This window comes from Nomascus leucogenys, chromosome 8, assembly GCF_006542625.1.
Source record: "Nomascus leucogenys isolate Asia chromosome 8, Asia_NLE_v1, whole genome shotgun sequence".
NCBI lineage: Eukaryota > Metazoa > Chordata > Mammalia > Primates > Hylobatidae > Nomascus > Nomascus leucogenys.
In genome coordinates this window covers 3333746-3361324 of record NC_044388.1, presented here as the reverse complement: position 1 = coordinate 3361324, position 27579 = coordinate 3333746, and the positions used below count along the sequence as shown (strand labels likewise).

At 54.4% G+C, this 27579-nt stretch overlaps 2 protein-coding genes across 3 annotated transcripts in view; one reads left to right on the top strand and one right to left on the bottom strand.

The window, feature by feature from the left end:
• The window catches only part of TEX49 (testis expressed 49), a 28797-nt gene extending 25307 nt beyond the window's left edge, over positions 1–3490 (top strand). Inside the window, exons 3-4 of the mRNA XM_030816435.1 lie at positions 2517–2661; positions 3307–3490. Of these exons, the coding sequence (XP_030672295.1) occupies positions 2517–2661; positions 3307–3355 (194 nt within the window). The 3' untranslated portion in view covers positions 3356–3490. The remainder of the gene's footprint in view (positions 1–2516; positions 2662–3306) is intronic.
• A 410-nt stretch (positions 3491–3900) lies between these two features.
• Positions 3901–27579, bottom strand: ADCY6 (adenylate cyclase 6). Of its 2 annotated transcripts, none has more exons than XM_030816661.1 (22): positions 26414–26594; positions 20116–20983; positions 15641–15790; positions 15143–15264; positions 14938–15049; positions 14632–14759; positions 13956–14114; positions 13737–13878; positions 13491–13619; positions 13199–13224; positions 12830–12977; positions 12484–12581; positions 12215–12302; positions 11923–12039; positions 11461–11619; positions 10990–11168; positions 10031–10066; positions 9818–9947; positions 9233–9496; positions 8289–8493; positions 6637–6761; positions 3901–6416 (listed from the first exon to the last, which is right to left on the bottom strand). In XM_030816661.1, the coding sequence occupies exons 2-22, from the start codon at positions 20977–20979 to the stop codon at positions 6291–6293; spliced, it is 3507 nt and encodes a 1168-aa protein (XP_030672521.1). In that variant the 5' UTR covers positions 20980–20983; positions 26414–26594; the 3' UTR covers positions 3901–6290. The 2 variants fall into 2 exon arrangements, with proteins under 2 accessions (XP_030672521.1, XP_030672522.1); XM_030816662.1 differs by lacking the exon at positions 26414–26594 and adding an exon at positions 27396–27579 and having other exon boundaries at positions 6291–6416.

The window sequence follows — 27579 nt, the reverse complement described above, 5'->3', positions numbered from 1 at the left end:
CCAAAGTGCTGGGATTACAGGCGTGAGCCACCCCGCCCAGCCTTTTTTTTTTTTTGAGATGGAATCTTGCTCTGTTGCCCAGGCTGGAGTGCAATGGTGCGATCTTGGCTTACTGCAACCTCTGCCTCCCGGGTTCAAGCGATTCTCCTGTCTCAGCCTCCTCAGTAGCTGGGATTATAGGCACCCGCCACCATGCCTGGCTAATTTTTGTATTATTAGTAGAGATGAGGTTTCACCATATTGGTCAGGCTGGTCTTGAACTCCTGACCTCAGGTGATCCACCTGCCTCAGCCTCCCAAAGTGCTGGGATTACAGGCAGGAGCCACCACATCCGGCTCTTATAACATTCTTAAAATGACAAGATTACAGAAATGAAGAACAGATCACTGATTTCCAAAGCGGGGCGGTGGGGGAGGGTGGCTATAAAATGCCAGCTCCAGGATGGGTGGTGATGGAACTGTTCTGTATCAATATATTCAATATATTAATATCATGTTGCTGTAGTGTACCATAGTTTTGTAAGCTGTAACCATTGTGGGGAAGAGTAAAGGGTACACATGATTTCCCTGCTTTTGTTTTTGTTTTTAATAGAGACAGGGTCTTGCTATGTTGCCCAGGCTGGTCTTGAACTCCTGGGCTCAGGTGATCCTCTCAAAGTGCTGGGATTACAGGCATGAGCCACTGCACCTGGTTTCCCCGTATTATTCGTTACAACTGTATATGAACCTATAATTATAACAAAATTAAAGTTTAAAACCTAAAATACTTTCAGAAATCAAAACAGGCACATGTGGAAAGAAGGGTAGCAAGTTATTTCTAATAGCAAAACTTTAATATTTTTCAATTTTTATCTATTTGAGACAGAATCTTGCTCTGTTGCCCAGGCTGGAGTGCAGTGGCACAATCATGGCTCACTGCAGCCTCAACAACCTCCCAGGCTCAAACGATCCTTCCCACCTCAGCTTCCTGAGCAGCTGGTACTACAGGCATGCACAATCACACTGGGCTAATTTTTGTATTTTTTGTAGAACTGGGGTTTCAACATGTTGCCTGGGCTGGTTCTGGAAGTCCTGGGCTGGAGTGATCCATCTGCCTCTTAAAGTGCTGGGATTACAGATGTGAGCCACTGCACCCGGCCTCTAATAGCAAAACTTTTTAATAGCTTATAATTAATTAATAGGAAAATAAGCCAAAAATGTAACATCTATTCAATGAATTATTAGGGATTAAAACAAATTATTATAAACCCTATATAGCAATCCAGAATATTAGGCTATAATTCTAAGTTTTAAAAATATACAAATTTTATACTGTTAGAATTAGACTTATCCAAATAAATAGTAAAAGTACTTTTTTTTTTTTTTTTTTTTGAGACAGTCTCGCTCTGTCACCCTGGCTGGAGTGCAGTGGCACGATCTCAGCTCACTACAACCTCCGTCTCTCGGGTTCAAGCAATTCTCCTGCCTCAGCCTCCCGAGTAGCTGCGATTACAGGCACCCCCCACGATGCCTTGCTAGTTTTTGTATTTTGAGTAGAGATGGGTTTCACCATGTTGGCCAGGCTGATCTCAAACTTCTGACCTCAAGTGATCCACCTGCCTCGGCCTCTAAAAGTGCTGGGATTACAGGCATGAGCCACCTCACTCGGTACTTTTTTTTTTTTTTGAGATGGAGTTTCCCTCTTATTGCCCCAGCTGGAGTGCAATGGCACAATCTCGGCTCACCGCAACCTCTGCCTCCTGGGTTCAAGTGATTCTCCTGCCTCAGCCTCCTGAGTAGCTGGGATTACAGGCATGCACCACCACGACCAGCTAATTTTTGTATTTTTTTTTTTTTATTAGAGACGGGGTTTCTCCATGTTGATCAGGCTGGTCTCGAACTCCCGACCTAAGGTGATCTGCCTGCCTCGGCCTCCCAAAGTGCTGGGATTACAGGAATGAGCCACCGTGCCCAGCCCAAAAGTACTTTTTCAAACAGCATCAAAGTCTGATATTATTACAAAAATTTAAGAATATTTAATACCACATTTAGAACATAATAGGCACTAGATAAACGACACCTATTAACAGCATCTAAATGTGAGGCGGTATCAGTTGGGTTTCAGAGAATTACTTGGAGTGAGCGAAGGAAGCCATTGTTTCCAAGAGGAGGGAAGAGAATGAGGATGATTAAGCCAAGAAAAAAGAAAAATAATAGATCAGTGGACCCCATCCTACACATTTCCCAAGTGGGTTGACCACTTGTTTTTCTACCATCTTAGCACTGGGGAAAGCTCTCTTGGAGATGGGCTTACTAGCAGCAGGAAGAACCAAGACTGATTCATTTGACCATGAAGGGTGTGAGATGCTGGAATCCAGAAGTGATGCAGGGTGTGGTGACCACACTCCCAGGACCTCTCAGCACCTGGTCCCGCTGAGCAGTTGCTGGACTGGGCTGGGCTATTGCTGCCCTGAGGCAGAACAGTGAGCAGAGAACTTGAAGGAATTAGATAACCTGCCCTTCCCCCTACCCATTCAGTTCCCAATCAGGTCTTCAGAATCCCCTTGACTGATGCTCAGAACTTCAGCTTCTGGCGGTCCCATGATCCAGGAGTGCGTCCAGAGGAAACCACGCCGTGGATCCGGAGCCCACGCCACTGTCTCATAAAAAGCGCGATGACCAGGTTAGGCTGGGACGGGTAAGGGTGGGGAGGTCAAGGGAAGTACCCCTTCCCTTCACTTCAATTCTTAGAGATTATTTCATCTCCGGTCAGTTAGGGAATTAGGAGAGATTTGAGTCTCACCAGAGAAAACTGGCCCCAGAATTTGGGCCGTGATGGCATTCAAAGGAGTTAGAGATTTGTCTGTGTCTCTGTGTTCTTCTTTGTGGGTGTGACTTCTGAGCTAGTGCAGAACAAGTGTCCATAGTATTCCTGTGGCAGCCCAATGCTGCCTTCGTCGCTACCTCTCCACCCCTCAAATCACCACCCATTGGCAGTAGCCCTACTTTTTCATCACTACCCAGCTCACTGCAGCCTCTGCCACCCAGGTTCAAGCAATTCTCCTTTATTAGCTCCCGAGTAGCTGGGATTGCAGGCACCCGCCACGGCGACCAGCTAATTTTTGTATTTTTAGTAGAGACGAGGTTTCACCATCTTGGCCAGGCTGGTCTTGAACTCCTAACCTTGTGATCCACCTGCCAAGGCCTCCCAAAGTGCTGGGATTACAGGCGTGAGCCACCGCGCCCCGCCTCTTGGGAGCTATTTTTAAGGATCTCCTGCTCTCCAGCCTGGCCTGGCTGAATCTCTCTCTGAATCTCTTCTTTCTAGGTTTATGGATCACTCTGTTCTCAATGACAGAACCTTCAGTCTGTATTAAGAAGATATGGCTGCAGAAAGACAAGATGAATTGTGGCAAGAGTGCAGAGGGGGAAAGAAGGAAGTTTCCCAGTTCTGATGGCTGACTAATGGGAGGAGGAGATGGAGAAAGCAGAGTAAACAGATTGGACTAAAAGTTGCTTGTGTGCACGGGGGGAGCTGTGGGGTCAGGGTGGGAGTGATTCCAGTGTCCAGATTGTTGTGAGAGCTGGTGTGTGGGAGATTCCTGAATAAGCCAGACCTTGGAGTGAGAGGTCTGTGAGGGGCCAAGGCACTGGAAAGAACCGCAGGCCTCATGCATGGCAGGGGTCACACACAAATCTGGGAAGGCACACACTGGAGCTCACGATGCTGAAAGGACTTGAGTAGTCACACTCTGAAGATACTGAAGCTTCTCCTTAGCAGGGAGAAAGCCACAGGAAGTCCTCTGACCACAGACAAGAGGCCCACGGAGCCCTGGGGCAAGAGGTCGCCTCCTACACCAGGCTCTGTCACTTCTGACCCACCCAGGGCCCAGAACAGCTACAGAGAACAGAGAATTTTACAAAGAGCTTGATTTTATTGATATTTAAATATATTAAATATTTCACTGAAATACATGGTTCACCATCCTCCCCCACCCCCACAGTGGTTACATTATAAAACCAAAGCCCATGGCCTCCCACCTCCTGACTCCTCTACCAACTGGGTGAGGAAAGGGGCAATGGTAGCCCAGGGGAAGGGCATGGCTGGCACTGTGGTACGGGGAGCCAGGGTATGGACAGGCCCTCCCACCTGGCAAGAAGCAGAGACAAGCCACCCAAGGCTGAGGTCTTCCCACTCTGATCTACTTACACCCTCACCCCTACCCCATGGCACCAAGTAGTCTCTTCCTGTCCCTTCCTATCCAGGGATATGGCTGGGGGCAGGGGAGTAGATTTTCTGTCTGGAAAAACAAGTCTTTTCCCCTCCTTCTGCCATGACTAATGAAGTACCTGATGGCCCATTTGGTTGATGCATGAAGATGCCCAAGGGAGGCAGTACCCAGAAACCAGGCCTCCACAGGGAGCTGGTGTCAGAAGGGGCATGAGGAAGGGCAAATGCACTGCCTGCCCATTCCACTCCCAAACCTAGCAACTCTGGAAACCCTTCTCTTCTGCATCTCTAGTCATTTCCAAGACAAAGTGATCTTCAAGCAAAATTCAGGCTAGTGCCTTTGGCTTAAATAGGTACAGACAGAGAAACTGAGGCACCAACAAATTCAGGCCAGAGTCAAGGAGGTTGCAGGGAAAGGGGTAAAAGGAAGGCAAAGATAGGAAGGGAATCTAGAGTTCAACCTCCTAACCCTTCTGCCAGCCCTCAAGGCTTCACAAGGGGCTGGGGAGTCAGAAACATGCTAGACTCAGGCTGAAGGCTGGGGAAAGCCAAGTTTAAGGTTCCTCTTCCCCACCCCGTAGTACCAGCATCCGGGTCCTCAGAGGGATTCCATGCTACCCCAGCCCCAAAGCATACCATGTCCCAGGACACTATCCGGGAAAGCCAGGAAATTCCTGAGCCTCTGTCCATCAAACCCCAGACAGTTCAAGTGCTGGCACGGAGCACTGGGGCTCAAGCAAGCGCTCGGGTCCCTGCCACAGACGGGGAGAGTCGTGCTGCACACATGGCCCCCAAATGGCACTTAGGGGTTTGGCACAAAAAGGACTCCTCTCCCTCCTTTTGCTACCACACCCCATCCCACTCCTGTGCAACCTGGGCATCTCTCTACATCCCCTGAAATAGGAAACCCTGCTTTATTCCCAGAAGACAGAGGCCCACAGGAGAGAGGCAACCTGGGGTGGAGAGCTGAGGAGCAGGAGCACAAGGACTCACACAGACCTAGAAGACAGATACGCACACAAAGACCAACATGCACACACAGTTACACAAACACACAGGCCCTCCCCAATGCCAGAGACTTGGGAGGGCAGGTTTGGGATCAGGGTCATCTTTCTCCATGCCCTGACCCTTTTCTATTTGGCAACAGAAGAGGGAGAGATGCTCCATGCCCCCTTGCCAGCAGACAGCGAGAGAGCACTGGGGCGGAGTGACCTGATCCGGACCCCGACGGGGTCCTCAGATCAGAGTCTGGCACCGCCCCAGCCCTGGCCAGCCTGCTCTTTGGCACCTGCAGGTGAACTTCCAGCTCCTGACCTGACATCCCCACACACAGGCTTGCTCTCTGAGCATTTTCACAGTACCAGTGAGGCCAGACACCCCGTTCCCTGGAGCGTGCAGGAACTGGGGCTAAATCTAAGCTGTCAGAGGTCCCTTTGTTCCCCTTTGGGGACAGATCACGGGACTAGGATTTGGCACATGGAAACATTCTCCTGAAATATGGCCAAAGCTGGCTCCCCAGAGCTTCTCCCTCCTCTGCTCTGTGCGTAGGAGGGACACCTGGCTGTGGTGGGGAAGTGCCCAGGCCCAGTGCTGGGGACGCAGGAATTGCAAAGGCAAGCATGGAATAGGCACTCCTCATGCCTGTCTTTGTACAAAATATTGTACAAAATATTCCCAGGAAAAAAGAGGGAAAAGAAGGGCTCAGCCCTGAACCTGCTGCCCAGACAGACAGGGAAGGGTAGTCATGGCAAGCTGCCATTTTAATCCCTCAGGCAAGAGGCCTCCCTCTGCTTCTGCTACTGACCCCTCCCCTGTTCCCACAGGCTGGAAGATTGGAGAGGGAACAGCCCTGTCCCAAGTAAGAAAGAAAGTCACTTGCATAATCCTCTTGGTAGGTAGCCCCTTGTTTTCCAGCTTGAGGGCAGACAAGCATGATCCAAGCACAGCCTGCTGGGCTGTTCCCTTTTGTGGTTAGCAGGGTCTGGAGGCTCAGTGCCCCCTGCCACAGCTCCACCCAGTGAGCACAGAGTCCACTCAACGCCCACCTTGGTCCTTTCAGCTGAGTTTGTGGCTGGGCCCTGCTAACTGCTGGGGCCCCCATTGAGGAAGTAGGTGGTCATCTCCCCCTTGCCCTTCACCTTGACCACCCCTCGACACTCCAGCTGGTAGCCCTTGGCAGCTAGAACCTGGTACAGGTCCGTGGTCACCTGGGGGAGTGGGAGGGGAGCCCGCTTAGCCTGGAATCCTTCCTGCTGCATTTGCAGGAGCCCAGGGGTTCTCTAGTCAGGCTAGCTCCCTTCCCCCAACCCCTGCCCCACCATACACAGAACACTAGCCACCCTACCCCTGTCCTAGCAGACTGCAGAGATACCTGTGGAAGCCCTCTGGGCCCAGGTTCCCCCCAGCCCCTGCTCATATCCCCCTCACCTGGATTCGGTCGGGGACCCCCGTGCTGTCCATACGACTAGAGACATTCACTGTGTTCCCCCAGATGTCATACTGTGGCTTCCGAGCCCCGATGACACCTGCCACGACTGGGCCCATGTTCAGCCCTGAGGTGGAGAGAACAGCAAGAGACTAGTGGATGCTCCAGGGTCAACCCAAGGAGTCATCCCACCTCCTGACACCGGTAGAAGGACCCAGAGAAAAAAATGGAAAAAGGACAAGTCTCCTGGTTGTAAAGAACGATCTAGTTCAAGACCAGCCTGGCCAACATGGTGAAACCCTATCTCTACAAAAAAAATACAAAAATTAGCTGGGCAATGGTGGTACATGCCTGTAGTCCCACTACTTGGGAGGCTGAGGTGGGAGAATAGATTGATTGATTGAGCCTGGGAGTTGAGGCTGCAGTGAGCTGTGATTGTGCCACGGCACTCTAGCCTGGTACAGAGCAAATCCCCGTCTCAAAAAAAAAAAACAAAACCCAAAAAGCAAACAAAAATACCCAAAAACCTGAGCACCTCAGTTTAGGAGCTCCCCTGAGTTAAGACAGCCATGCTATAACAGTGATCTCCTGAATGCCTATTCCATGTCAACCACTCTAGTAAGCATTTTACCTGGCTTCATCCTTTCTTTCTTTTTTTTTTTTGAGATGGAGTCTTGCTCTGTTGCCCAGGATGGAGTGCAGTGGCACCATCTCGGCTCATTGCAAGCTCCGCCTCCCGGGTTCACACCATTCTCCTGCCTCAGCCTCCCGAGTAGCTGGGACTACAGGCGCCCGCCTCCACACCCAGCTAATTTTCTGTATTTTTAGTAGAGATGGGGTTTCACCGTGTTAATCAGGATGGTCTCGATCTCCTGACCTTGTGATCCACCTGCCTCAGCCTCCCAAAGTGCTGGGATTACAGGCGTGAGCCACTGTGCCCGGCCTAATTTTTTTTTTTTTTTTTTTTTTTTTTTTTTAGTAGAGAAGGGGTTTCACTATGTTGGTCAGGCTGGTCTTGAACTCCTCACCTCATGATCTGCCCACCTCGGCCTCCCAAAGTGCTGGGATTACGGGCGTGATCCACCGCGCCTGGCATGGCTTCATCCTTTCAACACCTCTAAAAGGTAGGCATTATTATCCCCATTTTACAGATAAGGTAACTGAAGCTTAGAGAAGTTAGAAGACTTCTCAAATAAGCCAGTAAATGGAGCAGCCAGAATTCAAACCAGAGAGTCCATCTCTAGTAGCCATGCTATTAACCACTCCCATCCACCAGTTCATTTGAGAGGAAATACCTCTTATTGGACTGGTCACAGACAAGGACAGAAGTATTCAAGTTTAGATAAACCTGATTTTTAATCCCAGCTCTGCCACTTACTAGTTGTTTGACCTTGGGCAAGTTATTTAATCTCTCTGAGAGTCAGTCTCTATCCAGTGAAAGGCGATAATATCAGGATTAAAATATGCTCAAAAATTTATAGGACAGTGCCTAATGATCTCTGTTCTTAATATCAGACTTGATACAGGAGGTCAGAGGGAAGAAAACCCCACAGAAGCCCTGATGGGAAATCTGTGATCCCATCCCCAGCCTGTAATCCCAGCTTCACCCAGAAAAAGTCCTGGGAAAACCTGCCAAGCAATGAAGCCCTCTTACCAATCTTCATCTGGAAATTGTTGAAGGAGTGCTCATTGATGTGCTTCATCTGCTCCATGAGCCGCATGGCGTAGTCAGCCAGGGCAGTGATGTGGGAGCGGCCCACCTGATCGTAGGTGCTGGCGTTCAGCCCTGAGGCAGCCATGTAGGTGCTGCCGATCGTCTTGATCTTTTCCAGCTGCCGGAACCGCTCCTCGCTGATAATCTGTACAACACGAGGGGACCCAGCTGTCAAGGCAAAGACCCCAGACCCAGCCCTGCCCCAACACTCATTTCTTGCCACGCCTTGGCTGCCTTCCCCACTTCCCTGTCTCAAGAGCCCCCTTCCAGCTGCTGCTATCAGTGTAAGACTGAGGAGCTGGGAAAACAGGCAGCCTAGGACTCCAAGCAGGACTTGGGTATATAGCTTCAGAAGGTCCCTCCAGTAGCTCACTCACAGAACACAGACCCACAGGTGCGATATTACACAATTTCTCCAATCCTTACCTTTTGGGATACTGAGTCCCTGGGTGAGCAAGTGACTTCCCTCCAGAACAGTGAACAGCCCATTCCTGATCTGGATGTTCAGGACACTACCTCACATTTTGCTTCCATTTTCTCTATTCAGAGGACCGTCTTGCTTTGTTGGTCTCATGAGGTTCTGTCCATAGACTATTGCCTTCTTCTTCAGTGACATCCACCTGGTACCTATCCTATCCCCCTACAGATCAAGTCCTCTCCTGCTCCCCAACAGTGATGACTCTGCCCCACTAGGGCTGACCCCCTTGCTGCCTCTGACACCTTCATGGGTTCTTGCCTCTGCCTCCACTGTGCCTACCCTTACCCCTGATGCCTCTGGGTCCTATCAAATCTCTCTTTCTCTTCCCAGTTCCACTCACCCCTTCCAATCCCTGGTCTCCAAGTCCCCCCCATTCTCTGCCACCACCAGCCAACTGGACAAGTACCTCATCAAAGTCAGCGATGATCTCGTTGAGCAGCCGCAGGCACTCGACACCCTCATTGTTTGCCTCCAGCTCCACATAGAACTCAGAGAAGTTGGCAATGGAGGCAAACATAACAGCCACACACTCACACGACTGATAGTAGAGTTCATCATTGCGGCGCTCCCGGGCCAGGAAGTGGGCCGCCACGTCCTTGGGCAGAATGTTATGCAGCAGCCTCCGGTTGTATGCCTGTAGCTCCTCCATCTCCTCCTTCTCCCCTGTTGCCTGCGGACACCACAGCCATCACCCATTGCCCGACATTCACAAGGGGTGGATGTGGTGGCCAAGGCTTGGAAGTGGGGATCAGAGGGAATCACATAGAGGAAGAAAGGCCCAGACAGATGAGGCCTAAAGAACAGGCAAAAGGGTAAAGGGGGCAGGTACAGGATGGGGCAGGGAGTAAGGGATGGGCACAGAGAAGGAATGGAACCAGGGTGGGCCTAGGTGCAGCCTGAGCCTTAGCCAGCTAGCACGAGACACATTTCTGGCCTGGCCCAGGCTCCGCCCCTAGGTTCCTCCTCTTCCCCCAAAGGCCCGCACAGTCACCTGTAGTTTCCAGAGGAAGTCTAGGCGGGCGGTCGACTCCACCTGCTGAGCATGCAGATACAGCGCCAGCGCAAACACCAGCAGAATCACAGGGGTCATATATTTGAGGGCCACCCTCCCTGCAGCTGGACTAAGGATAAGCAGAGACATGCTTGGTGTCTGAAGGAGGCATCTAATGGCTCTACCCTTTGCTGCCTCAGAGCCCTCACTTACCAGTCCAGCCCATCAAAGGTCTCATTGGAAGAAGCCCTGGTAAGAAGATAGAAGAGACAAAGTCATCAGTGCTTCCTGGATTGCTGGGTGGGCACATGGAAGGGGAGACAGAGACTGCATTTACTGAGCACATACTGTAAGTCAGGCATTGGGCCAGGGCTTTTACCTACATTAATTAACTCATTAAGAGTAGAGGTTAAGAAAACCTCTGCTCTTAGAGACTCCTCTACTTACCAGCTATGTGACCTGAGACAAGTCGCTTAACTCTCTAAGCCTCCTTCCTCATCAGTACAACAGGGATCAGATCTAAATAATGCATGTAAAAGGCTTGGCACAGTGCCTGCCATATAGTGAGCCTTCCATAAATGTTAGTTACTATAATCTTTACAACTACCCTGTGATTTGGGTGACATTGCCATTTTACAGACGAAGAAAGTGAGGCTCGGAGAAGCTAACTCACCTGTCTAAAGTCGCACAGCTAATGAGCAGCATAGCAGGGATTCAAACCCAGCAGACACCAGATGCTTTTTCTACTACAACGAGCTATGGCCACATATCAAAGGAATGGGGTTTTGCAGAGGAAAAGCCAGTGTGGTGTCCCAGGCAAAGCCCCCAAGCAGGAGTCAGACGCTTTGGTTCCTAACCAGAGCCCTGCCACCAAGCAGCTGTATGTCCTATGGGTGGTTACGATGGTGGATGTGAAAGCACCATGCAAATATAAGAGGGAATTTTTTTTTTAATGTCTCGCCTAAAGACACAAGAATTTCCCAGGACTAGGGTTTTCTTGGGGGTAACTATTTGGGGTCACATGCTGGGAGCTCCTCCATCTCCTCCCTTTCCCCCACAGGGGAGTTGTGGCATTCCAAGGCACAAGGGGCCTGGGCACCGGAGAGGCTCGCAGTGACCTAGCAAGGTCAGGGAAGCTCCTGGGGCATTAAAGGACCTGAGAATAAACTCACAAGCCATGGACGCCAAGCAGTAGGTCATAGTTGTCAAAGATGGTGGCTGGGGGACCCAGCAGAAGCAGCACCAAATAGATGAGCCCCAAGACAAAGATCATGGCCAACTTCCCGATGCTGCTGATGTGCAGGAAGACAGAGCTGGCCAAGAGACTCAGCAGCATGTTCCCGATGAAGTACTGCGGGGGTGGCAGAGGCAGCGTTGGGTGAAGGCAGAGGCCACAGCACCCTTGGGCAGGGAGAGCCCTGCACTCTCCTGCCTGACCTAACCTTCCCGCCACACCCCTCAAACCCCCATATCCTCCACCTTCCATGCCCAGCCCCTACAACACACCAGAGCCCCTGGTTGCTCCTAGTGTGGGAGACTTTGGTGAGTTCCTGGGTCCCCAGCACCCAACACCAGGCCTGGCACAGAAGGGCCAATGTCTGTGCCAGGACGGCCCCCCCACCGCCTGAGCACTGCTCAAACACCTCAGGGAAGCTGCAGGTGGGCGTGGCGCCCTCACACAGGGGAGCGTCCAGGCCCAGAGAGTAATTGAGCTGCTGCAGGTGGCAGGCAGTGATGTCAGCAGGTGTTAAATTCAGCATCCGCGCTGCACAGGTCCGTATGGGGGTGTGGTTACAGGTGAACTGCAAAAGTGGAGGGGTATATCAGGGTAGCCAAGGAGGGAAAGGGTTGCAAGGTACCTGGTGAAGCCATGTACCCTAACCTGGGCTATGCCCAGGTACCTTCTACCCCATGGGCCTCAGTACTCACTCAGGGATGACAAGAGGTTGGGAGAACAAGGAAGGAGAACTGGAGTTAACCTTCCCCTATTCTGGGAGGGGGCTCCCTGAGGGCAGAAAATATGTCCTTTTCTCCTCTGTACCCCCAGTGTCCAGGATAGTGCTTGGCACAGAGCAGAGGTGGGAGAATTCCCACTGGACCCTTACCATGTTGGCAACGGCAGAAGTAAACACAAGCAGGACAGAAAAGATGCCAACTGCGGTGCTATGTGCCCGTGAGCGGACAATGCTGCGGGACAGACGTTGCAGGGCCTTAGGGAACAGCTAGAGGCATCAAGAGACCAAGAGTTGAAGGTTATATCAGCCAAGGAGGAAGGCCAACCAGGGATGGGGCCCAGTGGAAGAGGCATGGCCTTCTCCTCCCTCTCCCCACGTGACCTCCTCCCTGTCTAGAGTCCAGCCTGCCCTCCCCAACAGCCTCCGAAGTCCCCCTACGTACAGAACCACAGGAGTACACGGCACAGATCAGCACGGTGATCAGCAGCAGCAGGAAGATGCTGGCATAGATCCCAAGCATCAGGATGGAGCTGGGGCAGAACAGGGCCAGAAAAATCATCTAATTCTGGAAGATCTGGGCATTCTTGTCCCACCCTCCGGAACAAGCAGGGATGCAGGCTCCAGGGATTGTGGGCTCGTATGGGTATTTAGGAAGCTTCTGGGAAGTGGTGGAGAAGAGAGAAGCTAAGAGAGGAAGGGCAGGGCTCTCACTGTGGGAAGATGAGAAGCTGGATGAAGCAGATGAAGCAGAAGACCAACAGGGCACAGGCAACGTAGGCTCCGAAGCGGGGATCCACCTTCCGGGAGTACTGAGGGAGAGGAGGCTGAGCTGAGTGCCAGGCCCTCCCTAAGGAAGGCAGGGACAGCAAGGACAGGGCACTACCAGGGGTCTCAACAGGGAGGAGATGCAGTTGGCCCAACTGACGAAATCCCCACCCTGCTCTGTGGTCCCTTCTCCATCCCCCAGAAACACCTGTGCCCTCACCTGTGCTCAGCCTTCCCTGCTGCGACCTGCCCCTCCCCCAGCCCTTGTCCTTCTGCCCTGTATCCCTCAAACCTTCTTCTCAAGATCCTCTCTCTGGAAGGTGAGCAGAAACCGGCGCACATGGTCCTTCCGCAGCTGATCAATGCTGCGGGCATCGATGGCACGGCTCAGGAACTCATCCACCTCATCCTCAGGGTTCAGGGCATCTTGGGTGCCCCGGCTGAGGGCAGGAGACATGGCTTCACCAGATGCATGGGCATGGCCACATGAGAAACAATGAAAGGAAAGGTATGGGCAGCACCCGAGGGAGGGAGGGAGAGCCGGGGGGTGGCTCCTTCTCCCACACAACACACCTAAGGTCAGGGAAAAGGAGGACCTCGGCTCCCCCCAGCCCCATCCCAGGGTGCAAGTGCCTTCTCCCTCCTCAGTAACCTGACTTACTTGTCTTTGCTGGAATCATCAATGCCCTGGAGAAAGGGACAGAGTGTGGAGTGAGGTGAAGGGCCAACAACCTTCATCTCTGCAGCCCCTTCCCCCATCCCAACACTGTGCTGAGGGTGTCCCTACCATATCCTCTGGGGGCACTGGGACCCCTGAGATGAAATCTTCTCACTGCCCCAGTACCAGAGAGCATACATGGAAATGGCAGTCACAAGAAAGGACAGGGTCAGGGACAGGGTATTGAGGGAGCCAAGAAAATGAGGCCCTAGGTCTGGTGCTGAGGGCCCCTCACCATCTGGCGGAAGGCCTTGGAGTCCTTGGTCCGGGAGAAGGCGCGATCAGGAACCCAGCGCGGCATCAGCCCTTCCATGGAGTTGGCCCGAGTCCGCTGCAGCTTGGCCAGCATGGCCTTCTCCTCTTTCTGTGCAGGCAGCATGGGTACAGGCTCAGAAGAGGGGCCCAGAGGAGGCCTTGGCCTGCTTCTCCCCATTTGTCCCTCTTCTTGCTCCCCTGCCCCCAGCCCCGCCCTGGCCCTGACCCGTTTCTGGCTGGCGCCCAGGATCAGGAAAGTCTCAATGTGCTGCTCCTTGAGGTATGCGTTGCGCTCGCCACCACGGCCTGGCTCCACCTCGTAGTCCCCATTCAGGTACTGCAGTGTTGCCCGAGTGATGTGGATGCGGCTGTATGCGGCCAAGAGGGTGAGACCCTGGCTCTCCCACCTTGCTCCCATCTCCCCCACCTGGACCCCCCTACTCACCCAGCCCGGCCTCCTGCCTCCATGTGGTTGGCCAGGGTCACATCATTGGACCACACATCGAACTGCCATTTCCGCAAGCCAAGGACGCCGCAGTGCACGCGTCCGCTGTGGATGCCCACGCGCATGTTCACATTCACACCTGTCACCTCACGCACCAGCCTGGGAGGATGCAGCCCCAGATCAGCTCTTGGCAGTCTTCCCCTCCCCCAGCCCACAACCCAGGCCCTTCACTCCCCTCAGGGCCCAGCAGGCAAGGACAGAGCCAGATGCAGGGGACGCGAGCACAGCCTTGGTTGGACATGAGCAGAAGGCTGCATGGGGCTCAAGGACAAATGCTAAGGCTGTGTTCACCAGCAGGGGCCCAGCAGCATCTTGTGGAAGTGAGCTAGGAGAAGAGGAATCACTGTCACCCCCTCTGGCCCGCACAGATGGCATTCCCTCTAGCCCAACTCCCCTACCGCATAGGCTCTCCCAGCCCCATCTCGGCTGGCTGGGAGTCTCAGGGTCCACATGGGTCTTTGCACAGGTTGGAGAAAGATTCCCCTTCCCAGTGACAGACAGACCTCAAAGACAGAGAAAGCCAAAACTGAGGAAATCTCCTGAGGTCTCATCCAAAAGTAGGAGCAGTCTGGGGCACCCACAATTCCAGGAAGCCTGGGAATGGGGCACTGCTTACGAGATGGCCTCGATCATGTCTACCCCCATCTCCACACAGCAGTGGGCATGGTCGGCCCGGGCCTCTGGCAGCCCTGACACACAGTAGTAACAGTCCCCCAAGATCTTGATCCTCAGGCAGTGATTCTCCTGAACGGAAAAGAGTTGGAGGGAAGGGTAACCTTTACTCTCTTGCCCGCCCAGCCTGCATGGCCCACCATCCTCGACGCACACTCTATCTGCCCTCAAATCCCCAGCTGCTGCCAGCAAAGCTATGCTCTCACCACGGTCAACACCCAGGCCCAATCCCAAGGCCCAGCACCCTCACCGCAGCCAGCTTGTCAAACCGGGCAAAGAGCTCATTCAGGGTCATGACCAGCTCCTGCGCAGTGCACTGGGATGCCAGGCTGGTGAAGCCCTCAATGTCTGCAAACAGGATGCTGTAGATGACAGCAGAGGATGAACAGACCACATAGCCCTCAAAGACTTCCAGACCCCCCGCCCTGCTTGGCATCCTCCTGCCCTCACCCTACCTGACATTGTCATGCTTCTGTATGTAGATCTTGTGGAACATCATGTCTTCTTTTTTTGTGTTGATGTCTTCTTTCATCTCCATGGCAACGTGCTGGGGCAATACCGACAGCAGCAGCCGCTCCTAGCCCAGTGGTTCCAATAGGGCATCACTATACTCTTGGCCTCACATTTCAATCCCTCCTGGTCTCTCCACATCGCCAGAGCCCTCCTAGACTTCTCTGAAGACCTAACCTTCCCTTCTGGACTGTGGCCTGACCTTCCCCCATCAGAGCCCCCTCTGACCACCCTCCATTGAGCCCCCAGATGTGCTCCTGTCTACGCCCTCCTTCCCTTGGACAGGACAAAACCCCAGTATCACAGGGCCTCTGTGACGCACAACCCAGGGGAACCATCACACTGTGCTCCACAGTGTGGAACTGGACAAGGCAGCAGATCCAGTCTGCAAGTTATTTGGGGGTAAGGTGGGGGCAGGCCCTGGTCACGGGGAGCAGCCCCACCTGCTGCCGATTCTCATGCTGCAGGTGGAGCCGGGCCTGGATGTAACCGCGGGTCTCCTGAAAGGCCTGGCGCTGAGACACCTCTGCTGGATAGTGTGTGCAGATGCCAATGACGTTGGTGCAGAGGAACAGCAGCACATTGGCACCAAGCTGCAGGAGGTGGCAGAGGCAGACGGTGACCATCTCCTCTGCCCGCCCCCGCAAACACACACACACATTCACATAACTGGCTAGGGTCTCTGAGGAAGGGAGCCAGGGTCCTGCACCCTGTCTGTCCCCAAGCTACTGCCACCCCTGCAATATATCTCTACCATTACCCACAGGACCCCAGATCCCAGCCAACCTCCTGAATCCTCCATGACTAGAAATGAGATCTTTTCACAGCTTCTGGGAGCAGAAGACCAACTAGGGCCAGGTAAGTCATGGGGCCCAGCCCCAGCACCCTGTGTCTCCTGCTCCTCAAACACCCCACACGAAAGACAAACGCTGCTCCTTTTGCAGGTGCTCCTCCTTAAGGACAGCACCCAGGAGACCTGAGCTCTACATCCTCCTGTGAGTGACCCAGGACAAGTCACCTCCTCTCTCTTGGGTTTGCTCATCTATAACCCAAAGAGGAAGAATGAGAAGATCTCTAAAGCCTCTCCCTGACTTGACATAACTTAGTAACAATAATCACCATTGTCATTATTATTATGGTAGCTAGTTTGTTGGCTGCCTACCATGTGCCAGGATTCTGTAGGTGTCTTCTATACACTGACTAACACATTTCTTTTATTTTTATTTTTTATTTTTTATTTTTTTGACAGAGCCTTGCTCTGTCACCCAGACTGGAGTGCAGTGGCCTGATCTTGGCTCACTGCAACCTCCGCCTCCCAGTTCAAGCGATTCTCCTGCCTTAGCCTCCGGAGTAGCTGGGATTACACCCACCTGCCACCATGACTGGCTAATTTTTGTATATTTTTTTAGTAGAGACGGGGTTTCACCATGTTGGTCAGGCTGGTCTTGAACTCCTGACCTCAAGTGATCTGCCCACCTCAGCCTCCCAAAGTGCTTATGGGCATGGACTACAGGCGTGATCCACCGCGCCTGGCCCCTAACACATTTCTTAAAACTCTATGAAATAGGTAACAATATCCCATTTTAAAGGTAAGGGACTGAGGCATAGAGAGGCCAAGTAACTTCCCCAAGATCACGCAGCTGTTAGTGGCTAGTGTGTGACTTGAACCCAGGACAATCAGATTCCAAATCCTGTGTCCTAATCCTACTATCTATCTAGTGCATTCCATACTGTGTAGTGCATTCCAGGTTTCCAAGATTCCTACTCACTCTACTGAGTCAAGCTCTCAAGCCCAACCTCAGAGCCCTGGCTTGAGAGTCATCAGTTCTACTGATACAAAGGATGTCCCCTAATTGGAGACGGGGTCCACCATGCCTGGCCACCCCTCAAAGTATAACTCCCTCTGACACTCAGCCCTGCCAGGCCCTAGGCCTAGGGCCCCCACCCTAGGAATGTTCAGCCCCCAATCATCATCAGAGGCATTGGCTAGAGAGCAAGTCTAAGGGAAGCTGGCCTCAGTGCTTCCGGAAACTCAGGAATTAACCTGGAGCTTGCGGCCCCACCCCAGAGTTGGATGGGGCAGGGCTCTGGTTTAAGGAGAAGGGAGGGAAACAGCAGAAGCACTTCCTGGAAGCCAGAGGTTCTGGGCTCTGCCTTGAACTAGAACTAGTCCTGCAAAATTGGGCAGGTCACTTAATCTTTGGGACCTCCGTTTTCTCTTGGGTAAAACTGAGGGGGAGGCCTGGCTCACCCCTAGCCATTTCCAGCTCCAGCCTCTGGGATGGGCCTCCTAGCTTCCCTTCCCAGTCCAGCTCACAGGCCCAGGATCAACTAGGCTGAGCTCCACTCCCCCCAGCAGCAGGGGTGAAGAGAGGGGCACACTATCTCCCTTGGGGGTTTCTAAGAATAGCCCCCAGTGGGGGAGAAGGGAAGGGGGGCAAACCAGGCAACTTCCCTTCCTGGCCCCAGGAGCCCAGGAGGAAAATGTGAGTCATGGTGGAGGGAAGGGGAAGGGGGACGAGACTGAAATAACTCTGTACACACATGTCCCTATCTGACTGTGAGAAAAAATGGATGCCAGGGGACTGGAGGAGACTCCAAGCTGGGCCTAGGTCACTGGGTGACACTGTTCAGTATGACTAAATGAGTGGGTCGGTAGGGGACAAAGGCTCCTACCTGCGATTGTGAGTAGGGGTGGATCTGGGAAGGGACTGCCCAAGTAGACGAGGAAGGAGGCCACAAACCCCACCTGTCTAGAAACCTACATACCCAAACGGGCACAGGGAATGTTTCTCAGCCCAGAGGAAGTTGTATGGGCAGCCCTGGCCCCAAGGACTGGCATGGGGCAGCAGTGACTTTCGCCACTGCCCCAAGAATGTGCCTATCGAGATCCACTAAGTGAGGCTGTAGCCAGACACTCCTGGGCACTCCTGGGGAGACGGGCACAGTCCTGGCCTCCCTGGGACTGCACCTCCCCAGTCAGGCACCAGGCCTGGCTCTGGGCACCATGCCAGTTGAGAACAGGGAAGAGATGCCCACCCAACCCATGCCTGGCCAGAGAGGAAGGGGGAAAGGAGACACCACCTCTAAGCTCCTTCCCCAGGAGGGCAGTCCAGCCATAAAGCCCAGGTTGAGAGCCAGCCTGGAAGAGAAGCTTTGAGGCGGAAGGACCTGGCCCTTTAAGATGTCTGACAGTGCCCTAAGGGCACGTGCTCCACAAACAAACGGGTATAAAGTTACTTTTAAAAAGGTACGTTCTGGCATTCTGGTTGGGTGCGGTGGCTCACGCTTGTAATCCCAGCACTTTGGGAGGCCAAGGCGGGTGGATCACGGGGTCAAGAGATCGAGACCATCCTGGCCAACATGGTGAAAGTTGTCTCTACTAAAAATACAAAAATTAGCTGGGCATGGTGGCGCGCTCCTATAGTCCCAGCTACTCAGGAGGCTGAGGCAGAAGAATCGCTTGAACCCAGGAGGCGGAGGTTGCAGTGAGCTGAGATCAAGCCACTGCACCACTCCAGCCTAACGACGGAGCAAGACTCCGTCTCAAAAAAAAAAAACCCACAAAAAAAACAGGTACGTTCTGTTCTGTAGCACAGGCTGGGTGGAGAAGGGCATCATGCCAGAGAACCTAGCTTCTCACCCTGGGATCCCCGGGCAACTTCCTCTCTGTGGCTGAGGCAGGGTGGGCAACAGGCCGCAAGCCTTCAAAACCTTGAGCAAGATAGCACTCTCTAGATAGGGTCCAGTGGAGGACCAAGGCACTGTGCTGATGGCGGGGCTGTGCCTACAGCAGCGCCTGAAGGACCCTGGCCTCTGCTCCCGGGGCAGGGGGGTAACATGAGATGGCAGATCCACAAACTAACGTCTCTCTGAAAGGGACTTCCCAGAAACCCCTTCACTGGGTACCATGCCTTCCAGCACTCCCCACGCCTCCCTGCCCCCAGGTGCCAACACTGCCCAGTCGGGTTCTACTCCACTCTAGGAAAGGGTGGGGCCCCAACAGCAACATGAGCTAGATGCTATTTTTATTCCAGCTTTGCAGACTGGGAAACTAAGGCTGGGAGAGGTGAGGCTAGTTGTCCAAGATCCCACGGAAAAGAATACAGCCCACTGGATAAGCAGGTCAGCCTACAGCCACTCCACACGGAGCCGTGGAGTCCCACCTCACACACACTTGGAGCCTGGAGGCAGCAACAGGCATGGACAGAGAACCTCAAGGAAAAGGCACCCAGGTCCCTGGTGCCCAGCATGGGGAAGGTGGGATACGATCAGAGTTAACGCTCCTCTCTTCAACAGTCCAACCCCATTCAAACCACATCCAGCCCAGAGAGAAGTGACCCCAGCTCTTCACCTTCCCTGTCCTCCCAGAAGTGGCCTTGGTCCAGGAAAGAGGGGACTCGTCTCTGGCTGACAACATCCAAAACCTGCTCTATACCTCCAGATCACCACCTAGAGCTGCTCTTCAGGGATGGCACCAGTGCCTGAGTCTCTGGTGTCAACTTGCCAGCTGAGATGCTAAGGCCTGGTCACAGCCTGCACTGCCTTTTCAGCCTCACGGCGGCCCTGGGGCTATATACCACAGCCCTGCCTCCAGCCCCACAGTCTGTCTCTACAGACTGCACTATTTCAGCGGGCTAAAGAGCCGGAGACTGGGGCCCACGGTGACAGAGTTCAGGCTTGGGTCCTGGGGCCCTCCCTCCCCTCAGCAGTGCCCTCACCCCAGATCCCACATGGAGGCAGACCCCTGAACCCTAGCCTCCCACCTCCTGCTCCTCCTCCCAGATACAGCCAGACATCCCTGCAACCCAGCTTCCACCCATGACTCACCCGCCCTTCCTCACTAAGCCCCTACCTGCTTATGAGGTGAGAAATTCCCCACCTGCTGCCCTCCATCCCTACCTCCCTGGCCACCTACCTGCCTCCAGAGGAAGGCATCACCACGGTTAAGCTGCCAGGCCAAGATCAAATGCAAGGTGGAGAGGCCCAGGCCGCTGAGGACGGCAGCCCGCATGCGGATGGGGAGGAGCGTGTAGGCGATGTAGACAAAGAACACAGGGCACCAGATGCCCGCAGAGGGGCTGCGCGGGTCTGCAGCGAGGGCGCCCCCGACCTGCACGGCCGCCAGGATGCCCAGCAACACGTAGCTCACCACCCACATGGAGTCCTGGCGGAAGCTCTGCCGGTTACACACCACCATGAGCCCCACGAACAGGGCGGCGGCGCAGGCCAACAGCGCCACATAGGCAGGCTGAGGGCGGGCGGGTGCAGCGTGGAAAGCCAGCAGCACGGCCGTGAGCAGCACCAGCACCGCCATCAGCAGCGTCAGGCTGCTCTGGTTCATCTGGAAGAAGTACCGCTGGTACAGGCGCTCCAGCTTGGCCGAACGGAACTGCTTCGACTGGAACACCTGCACCAGACGGCGCCAGCAGGATCGCCCACTCCTGGGCACCGTGTCGGGCGCCACCTCAGCCGTGCCGCCCGCTGTCGTTGTCACCTCGGTGTCCTCGAAGCCCAGGGCCACTGCCCGCAGCCCCAGTTCCTTGCCCTTGCCTGGGCCGCCCCTCCGGATGAAGGCGTCATCCTGCCAGGGGCACCGAGGGGGGCCCGCAGGGGTGGGGCTGGGTGGCTCTGCATCCCGGAGGCAGCTCATATAGCGGGGCGTGCAGAAGCCACCTGCCCGAGTGCCACGGCGCCGCGAACGCTTCTGCCCATTGCGTTCACCCCAGGCTGTTTTCCGTTCATCCACTTTAGGGACCAGGAGGCCACTAAACCATGACATGTTGCTGGTAGGGAAGGAAGGAGACAGTATTAGAGACCATCCAACAGGAGTGGTATTAATACCACCATCACAGCCACTGCCACCACTAGTAGCTCATTACCTAAGCACTTCCCACTGACAAGCTATGAGTTTCATCCTCATACAATTACTTGGAGGTAGGCAACAAGGGTATCCCCAATCAACAGGTGAGAACCCAAGACACAGTGAGGACAAGAAACTTGCCCAAAGCCAAGCACAGCGGCTCACACCTGTAATCCCAGCACTTCATGAGGCCGAGATAGGAGCATGGCTTAAGGCTAGGAATGTGAGAATAACCTGGGCAATACAGCAAGACCTTGCCTCTATTAAAATTTTAAAAAATTAGCCTGGGCCAGGCATGGTGGCTCACGTCCGTAATCCCAGCACTTTGGGAGGCCCCGGTGGGTAGATCACAAGGTCAGGAGTTCAAGACCAGCCTGGCCAAGATGGTGAAACCTCGTCTCTACTAAAAATACAAAAATTAGCCGGGCGTGGTGGTGGGCGCCTGTAATCCCAGCTACTCAGGAGCTGAGGTAGGAGAATTGCTTGAACCCGGGCGGCAGAGGTTGCAGTGAGCCGAGATCGCGCCACTGCACTCCAGCCTGGGTGACAGAGTGAGACTCCATCTCAAAAAAAAAACAGAAATTAGCCTGGTGTGGTGGTATGCACCTATAGACCGGGCCATTCAGGAGGCTAAGGCGGGAGGATTGCTTGGGCCCAGGCGGTGGAAGCTGCAGTGAGTCAGGACTGTGCGCCACTGAACTCTAGCCTGGGCAATAGCCATAGCCTGAAAAAAAAAAAAAATGAAGGAAGGGAAAAAGGAGGGAGGGAGGGAGAGAGGGAAGGGAGGGAAAGAAAATAAAATAAAATAGAAAGAAAAGAAGAAAGACTTGCCCAAAGATCCAGCAGCCACATAAGTGAGAGAACCAAGATTCTAAACCAGATTTGTCTGACTCCAAAGCCAGTATACTTGAAAATTTCCCTAAAAGGCACTGATCTGTTGGTGGTCACAAACTCAAGTGCCCAAGTCAATGAGTGAAGCAGCTTATGGTTCAGAACTGGGAGGAAAAGAGTCCATACCCTGTGCATGGGGCAGGCACCACCCAGCAGCTGTAGACTGTCGCCACTGGGTCCCAGTGCGGCCCGATCTGATTTTTCTCAACAGAAGCAGAAGAAAATATCTGGAGCTTTTTTTTTTTTGAGACGGAGTCTCGCTCTGTCGCCCAGGCTGGAGTGCAGTGGCACGATCTTGGCTCACTGCAAGCTCCGCCTCCCGGGTTCACGCCATTCAGCCTCCCGAATAGCTGGGACTACAGGTGCCTGCCACCACGCCCGGGTAATTTTTTCTATTTTTTAGTAGAGACGGGGTTTCACCGTGTTAGCTAGGATGGTCTCGATCTCCTGACCTGGTGATCTGCCACCAGCTAACAGTGATAATCCTAAGGCTCTTCAGCTTCCTCACTGCACCCCAGTCACAAGAACCTCTTTGCTGTTTCCCAACACACCCCGCACAGGGCAGCCTGGGACCTCAGTGCCTGCTGTTCCCTCTGTCTGGAACAAGAGCTCCTCCAGGTCACATCCCAAATGTCCCCTTATCAGTGAAGCTGTCTCTGACCACCCTACTAAAATAGCAACCCCCTTTCCTGGAGCTGTCTATCTTTTTCCCAGCTGTATGCTTTTTCTCCATAGCTCTAATCAGCAACTGCCATTCTACATATTTGTCTTATGTGTTCATTTTCTGTCTCTCCTGACTGGAATGTCAGCAAGGAACGAAGGCAAGGATTTTGACCTGCTGTGCTCACTGCTGTATCCACAACCCTTAGAAGGACCTAAACAAGTGTTCATTGAGGCCAGGTATGGTGGCTCACACTTGTAATCCCAGCACTTTGGGAAGCCGAGGCGAGTGGATCACCTGAGGTCAGGAGTTCGAGACCAGCCTGACCAACATGGTGAAACCCCATCTCTACTAAAAATACAAAATTAGCCAGGCGTGGTGGTGCATGCCTGTAATCCCAGCTACTCGGGAGGCTGAGGCAAGAGAATTGCTTGAATTCGGGAGGCAGAGGTTGCAGTGAGCTGAGATCACGCCATTGCACTCCAGCTTGGGCAATAAGAGCGAAACTCCATCTCAAAAAATAAAATAATAATAAAAAATGTTCACTGAGTAGATGGATGACTGGATGGATGGACGAATGATACTCCATGCACTCTCTCTATGCTTTAAACTGTTCAAGATCTTTTCACTTCCCCAATTCCGTCTGATCTTCACCAAAACCCTGAGAAACTGGTCCTGTCGCCCCCTGGGGCACAAGACAAATTTGAAAGGAAAAATATATATAAACAAAAACTGAGGTCCATGGTAGTTTTATATGGCTGGCCCAAGTTATAGAGATCATGGTAACCAAATCAGTCCCAGATCCCACATTTCCTGGAGGAAATGTCATTAACTGAGGTAGGAGGTCTCCATGATGATACCTTTAATGTGACTCCTGGCTGAGCCCAGGTCAGAATAAGATGAGGCTGAAAGCACTGTCATCCATGCATGCCTATGTCCCCACCAGGGCCACACTCCTCTATGCCCACAGAGTACCCTGAGGGGTCCCTTGTACTTAAACCTGCTGAGCTAGCAGCACTGACATTTGTACTCACTAGGGGACAGGATGGAGGAATACTCAGCACCTGCCCCAGGTGACCACAGAATGAGAGCTCAAGCCAGATGGGCAGCACTCGAAGCAGACACCCAGGGACCCACAAACAGAAGGCAGGCTGGGGAATTCTCTGCATACCCCAAACCTCCCATCCCTGGGTCACCCTCAGCCAAGTTCTGTCGGCCCCCCTTCTCCTATATCCCACAGAGTAGCATGTCCTTCAACCTCCTTTTGTTTTTTGGTTTAAGACGGAGTCTCACTCTGCCCCACCTAGGCTGGAGTGCAGTGGTGTAATCTCAGCTCACTGCAACCTCTGCCTCCTGGGTTCAAGCAATTCTGCCTCGGCCTCCCCATAGCTGGGATTACAAGCACCCACCACCACGCCCAGCTAATTTTTGTATTTTTAGTACAGACAGGGTTTCACCATGTTGGCCAGGTTGGTCTCGAACTCCTAACCTCAGGTGATCCGCCTGTCTCGGCCTCCCAAAGTGCTGGGGACATAGGCATGAGCCACCATGCCTGGCCCCTTCAACCTCTTAACATCACCAACAGCACCATCTGGAAGGACAGATCAGGAATACAAGACTTTTGGTCAGGCTGGCATTTGGAAAAGGTCACCAAAGAAAGCCTGGCTCTTCAAAATACTTCATTAGAACCATGATCTTTGGCATGAGACCAGGTTCCAAACCTTAGCGTGATTATTTGCTAGCCGCACTGCCTTGGGCAAGTTATTTAACCTCTCTGTGTCAGTACCTTCATGTGTAAAATGGAAATGATAATGGTCCTCAGGAAAGAATCTAATAATGCCTGTCAAGAAGTAGATACTTGAAAAACATTAGTTCTTCTCCTCACTCTACAACACTTTAAACCCAAACCTCTGTCAGCGTCAAGAGATGGAAAGATGAGAAAATCATGAGCAAGAACACACGTCTTTCTAGCCAGTCAGATGCCTGGTTCTATCAGTCCCCGTGTCCTTGGCTGTCAGTCCCCAGAGGTGCTGGAGACAAGAGCCCAGAGTGAGCAGGTTTCCCACCACCATCCACCACCCACAACATTTTGCTTCAGCCTCCTCCATTCACCAGTCCCCTTCCCTGCTCTTATCTCCCCCCACGCCACCCCCCACCACCACCACTGGCCCGGACCTGTTCCCAAAGGACTAGTTTCTGGCCATGTTCCAAGCTCCCTGGAAACACATCCTAGCATCTGGCTCATGCTCACAGAGAAAGGGGCAGACACTATCCAGGAGAATGCATGACCCTCCCAGAACACTCTGACCCCCCAAGGGGATAGCTTCAGAGCTGTGTAATTGTCCAACCAACTGCAACCATCCCACCCTGGGCTCCACTCCAGGCACTGCCCATCCCGCAGAACTTGCCGGCCTCCCAGCATTTCTGGCACCCCATGCCAGACTGGTATGGCAGGGAACAGGGGAGAACACTGTTCCAGGCCACAAAACTTCTCTATATGGTCCCCCAACCCACTTTGTCCGGCAACCCATCACTATGAGCCCTGGGAGCACAGACCACCTCCCTCCTCCCCAGAGTCAGGCTCCTAAGCCTTGTGCCTCTGACCTCCTCCTCCCCTGAGTGTTGGTCCATTTGCTCTCTCACAGATCTAATGTTCTTCATACCACCGGCTCCCACAGCCAGAGCCATGTCCCATTCAGCCTGGCAAGCCCAGGCTCAGTGCCTCCCAGACCTCAAGTCCCTCCCAAACCCTGATCAGGCTGAGACCAGAGTTTGGAACCAGCCAAGGCCAAGGCCCAGCCCTGAGGATGGCTCTGCCCACTGCCTTGCCAAGCCTTCCTGGCCACCTCCTGTCTATCCCATCCCCAGGGCCCATCTGCCCCTGCCCTCCTTGGCAAAAGGAGGCTCCAGGGGATTAAAAACGACTTCAGAAAGTTCATGGCAAGAGGCACTGCCCAGGCGGGGCCCAGCAGTGCCAGCACCACCCACCATACTCGGACGTGGGCCTCAATTCTTCAATTCTGGGCCTTTCCAGATGTAGAGGAGCCTACCCAGGGCCTGTATCTGTCGGTCCAGTGCCCACTGCCGCCTTCTCCCATCCCCAGTCCTCACTCTCCCTAAAGATTACAGAGGGCTCCCACATCACCGTTTACTATGCAACCCCCACCAGGTCCCTCCAGCTCACAGGGGTAATCTGGTAAGGGGAGGATATGGGCAAAGAGGCTCCCACACCTGATTCCACCTCTAGCCTTTCAGTCGAATCCCAGAGTCTGCTTTGAATAAAGTCAGCTCCCCTGCCCACCCTGCGGCAGGCCTTGGGGGATGTGGGGAGCCGACCCCATCCCTTTCATTCCCAAGGTTTGGGGTGAGGGGAAGGAGAGGGACTCCCGCAGACAGAGGGCATCCCTCCCTCTGCCCAGGCCGGTTCCTCTCCCCTAAATGGAATCTCCCCCAAACTTGGAGACACCCCACAGCCCCGCAGCAAAAAAACTCAGGCCAGCCCCTCCCCCAGTACGTGCCAGATCCTCCTGGCCTCCGGGCCAGCCTGGAACTCGCCCCGTGGAGGGAGGCAGACGGCGGGCGACGCGGGTGGCGAGCGCCGGACCTAGGAGTCCTCGATCCCACTGCCTCCATGACTTCCCTTTGCCAACCCCAACTCCCTGGGGCAACACTGCCAAGACGACCCGTCCCAGGCTTCGGCGTCCCCACCCACAAACTCTCGTCGAGAGCCGCTCGGGTGCGTTCCAATGCCGGCGCCCCGGGAGCCCGGGCGGCCACTTCCCCAGCCCTCAGCGCGCTCACCTGCCGGCCCGGCTCCGCGACTGCCCTGGGCCCCCGCCCCGCCGCCCCCGCGGGCTCCGGCCGGCCAGCCGGCCGTCCCGCGGTCCTTCTCCGAGCCCGCGCGTCCTGGCCGTCCCGCCCGCCGTCCGCCGTCCGCCGTCCGCCCGGCCCTCGCCCCCTCCCGAGCTGTCCAGCGCAGCCGCCCTCTACCCCGGATCCAGAAGTCCCCTCCCCGCTGGCTCCCGGACTCCCCGCCTTAAAGGCACAAGCTCCTTTTGTCTGGGCATCCCCCTCCCCCTCCCCAGAAGCGGGGGCCGAGTCGCCCACTCCCCTTCCTAGCAGCGGGGTAGGGGCGGAGGAGGCCAAATAATGGGACCCCTCCCTCCGCGCGCCCCCTCCTCTCCTCCAGCCGCTTCCTCCCCCAGTCCTGGGAAGACAAGCGGCTACTGTTCTGGGATCAAGACCCCGGGGGGAGGGGACCTGGCAGCCCGGTCCCCTTCCCTTCACCCCGGCCGCCTCCTCCGGCATTCCTCTCCCGCCCTCACCCCGGGGGTCCCCGAGCGCGCCCGCAAACCCACCCCTCACGGCTACATCCTCCGCCCCGCCCACCGAGGGTCGCCTTCCTTCCTGTCAGGGTCCCAGGGGTTGGGCCGGCGCCCCGCGCCCACTCTTCATCCCCACTTCTTCCCTGTCCCTGCCCCAGCCCTAGCCCCCACCTAGCCATTCCTGCCCTGCCTGTCACGGCCCTGCGCCCTCCCGAGGGAACTCAGTTTAATAATTAATTAAGCTCTCATGCCACAAGGCGCCAGGTGTGTGCGGCCTGCTTGCCCGCACACCATTTCTTTCCTCTTCCCCCCAGCCTCTGGGGCAGCGGCCCCGAGGCGAACCTGCTAGACCCAGAGCCCAGTGGAGGGACCGAGGGCCGTCCTCGGCGACCGAGGGCCGACGTCCCTGCCGTCCCCGCAACCCCCCGCCCTACTCTCTGGGAGCCCCTCCCCCGCACCTGCCAACTTGCAGCCTCACCCCCAGGCACCTTTTACCCAAAGGGCTGTGCTTCTCTGCTGGGGGTTGGAGGGGCTGCTGGGGTGCATTGCTAAGTGCACGAACTGAGAAACTGGGACTTTTATTTATTTCCAGCACGGAGCAGCTGCCCAAGTTACCTGGGAGATGGGAAAGTCGTGTGAAAA

Bases quoted from the DNA above. Each gene is read 5' to 3' on its own strand.
- ADCY6 (XM_030816662.1), bottom strand. From the start codon at position 20,979: ATGTCATGGTTTAGTGGCCTCCTGGTCCCTAAAGTGGATGAACGGAAA. The intron at 12,978-13,198 runs GTAAGTCAGGTT...TCCTGCCCTCAG, and splicing joins GATGATTCCAGCAAAGACAA to CCGGGGCACCCAAGATGCCC. The intron at 10,067-10,989 runs GTGAGTTTATTC...TCTTCTTACCAG, and splicing joins CTGCTTGGCGTCCATGGCTT to GGCTTCTTCCAATGAGACCT.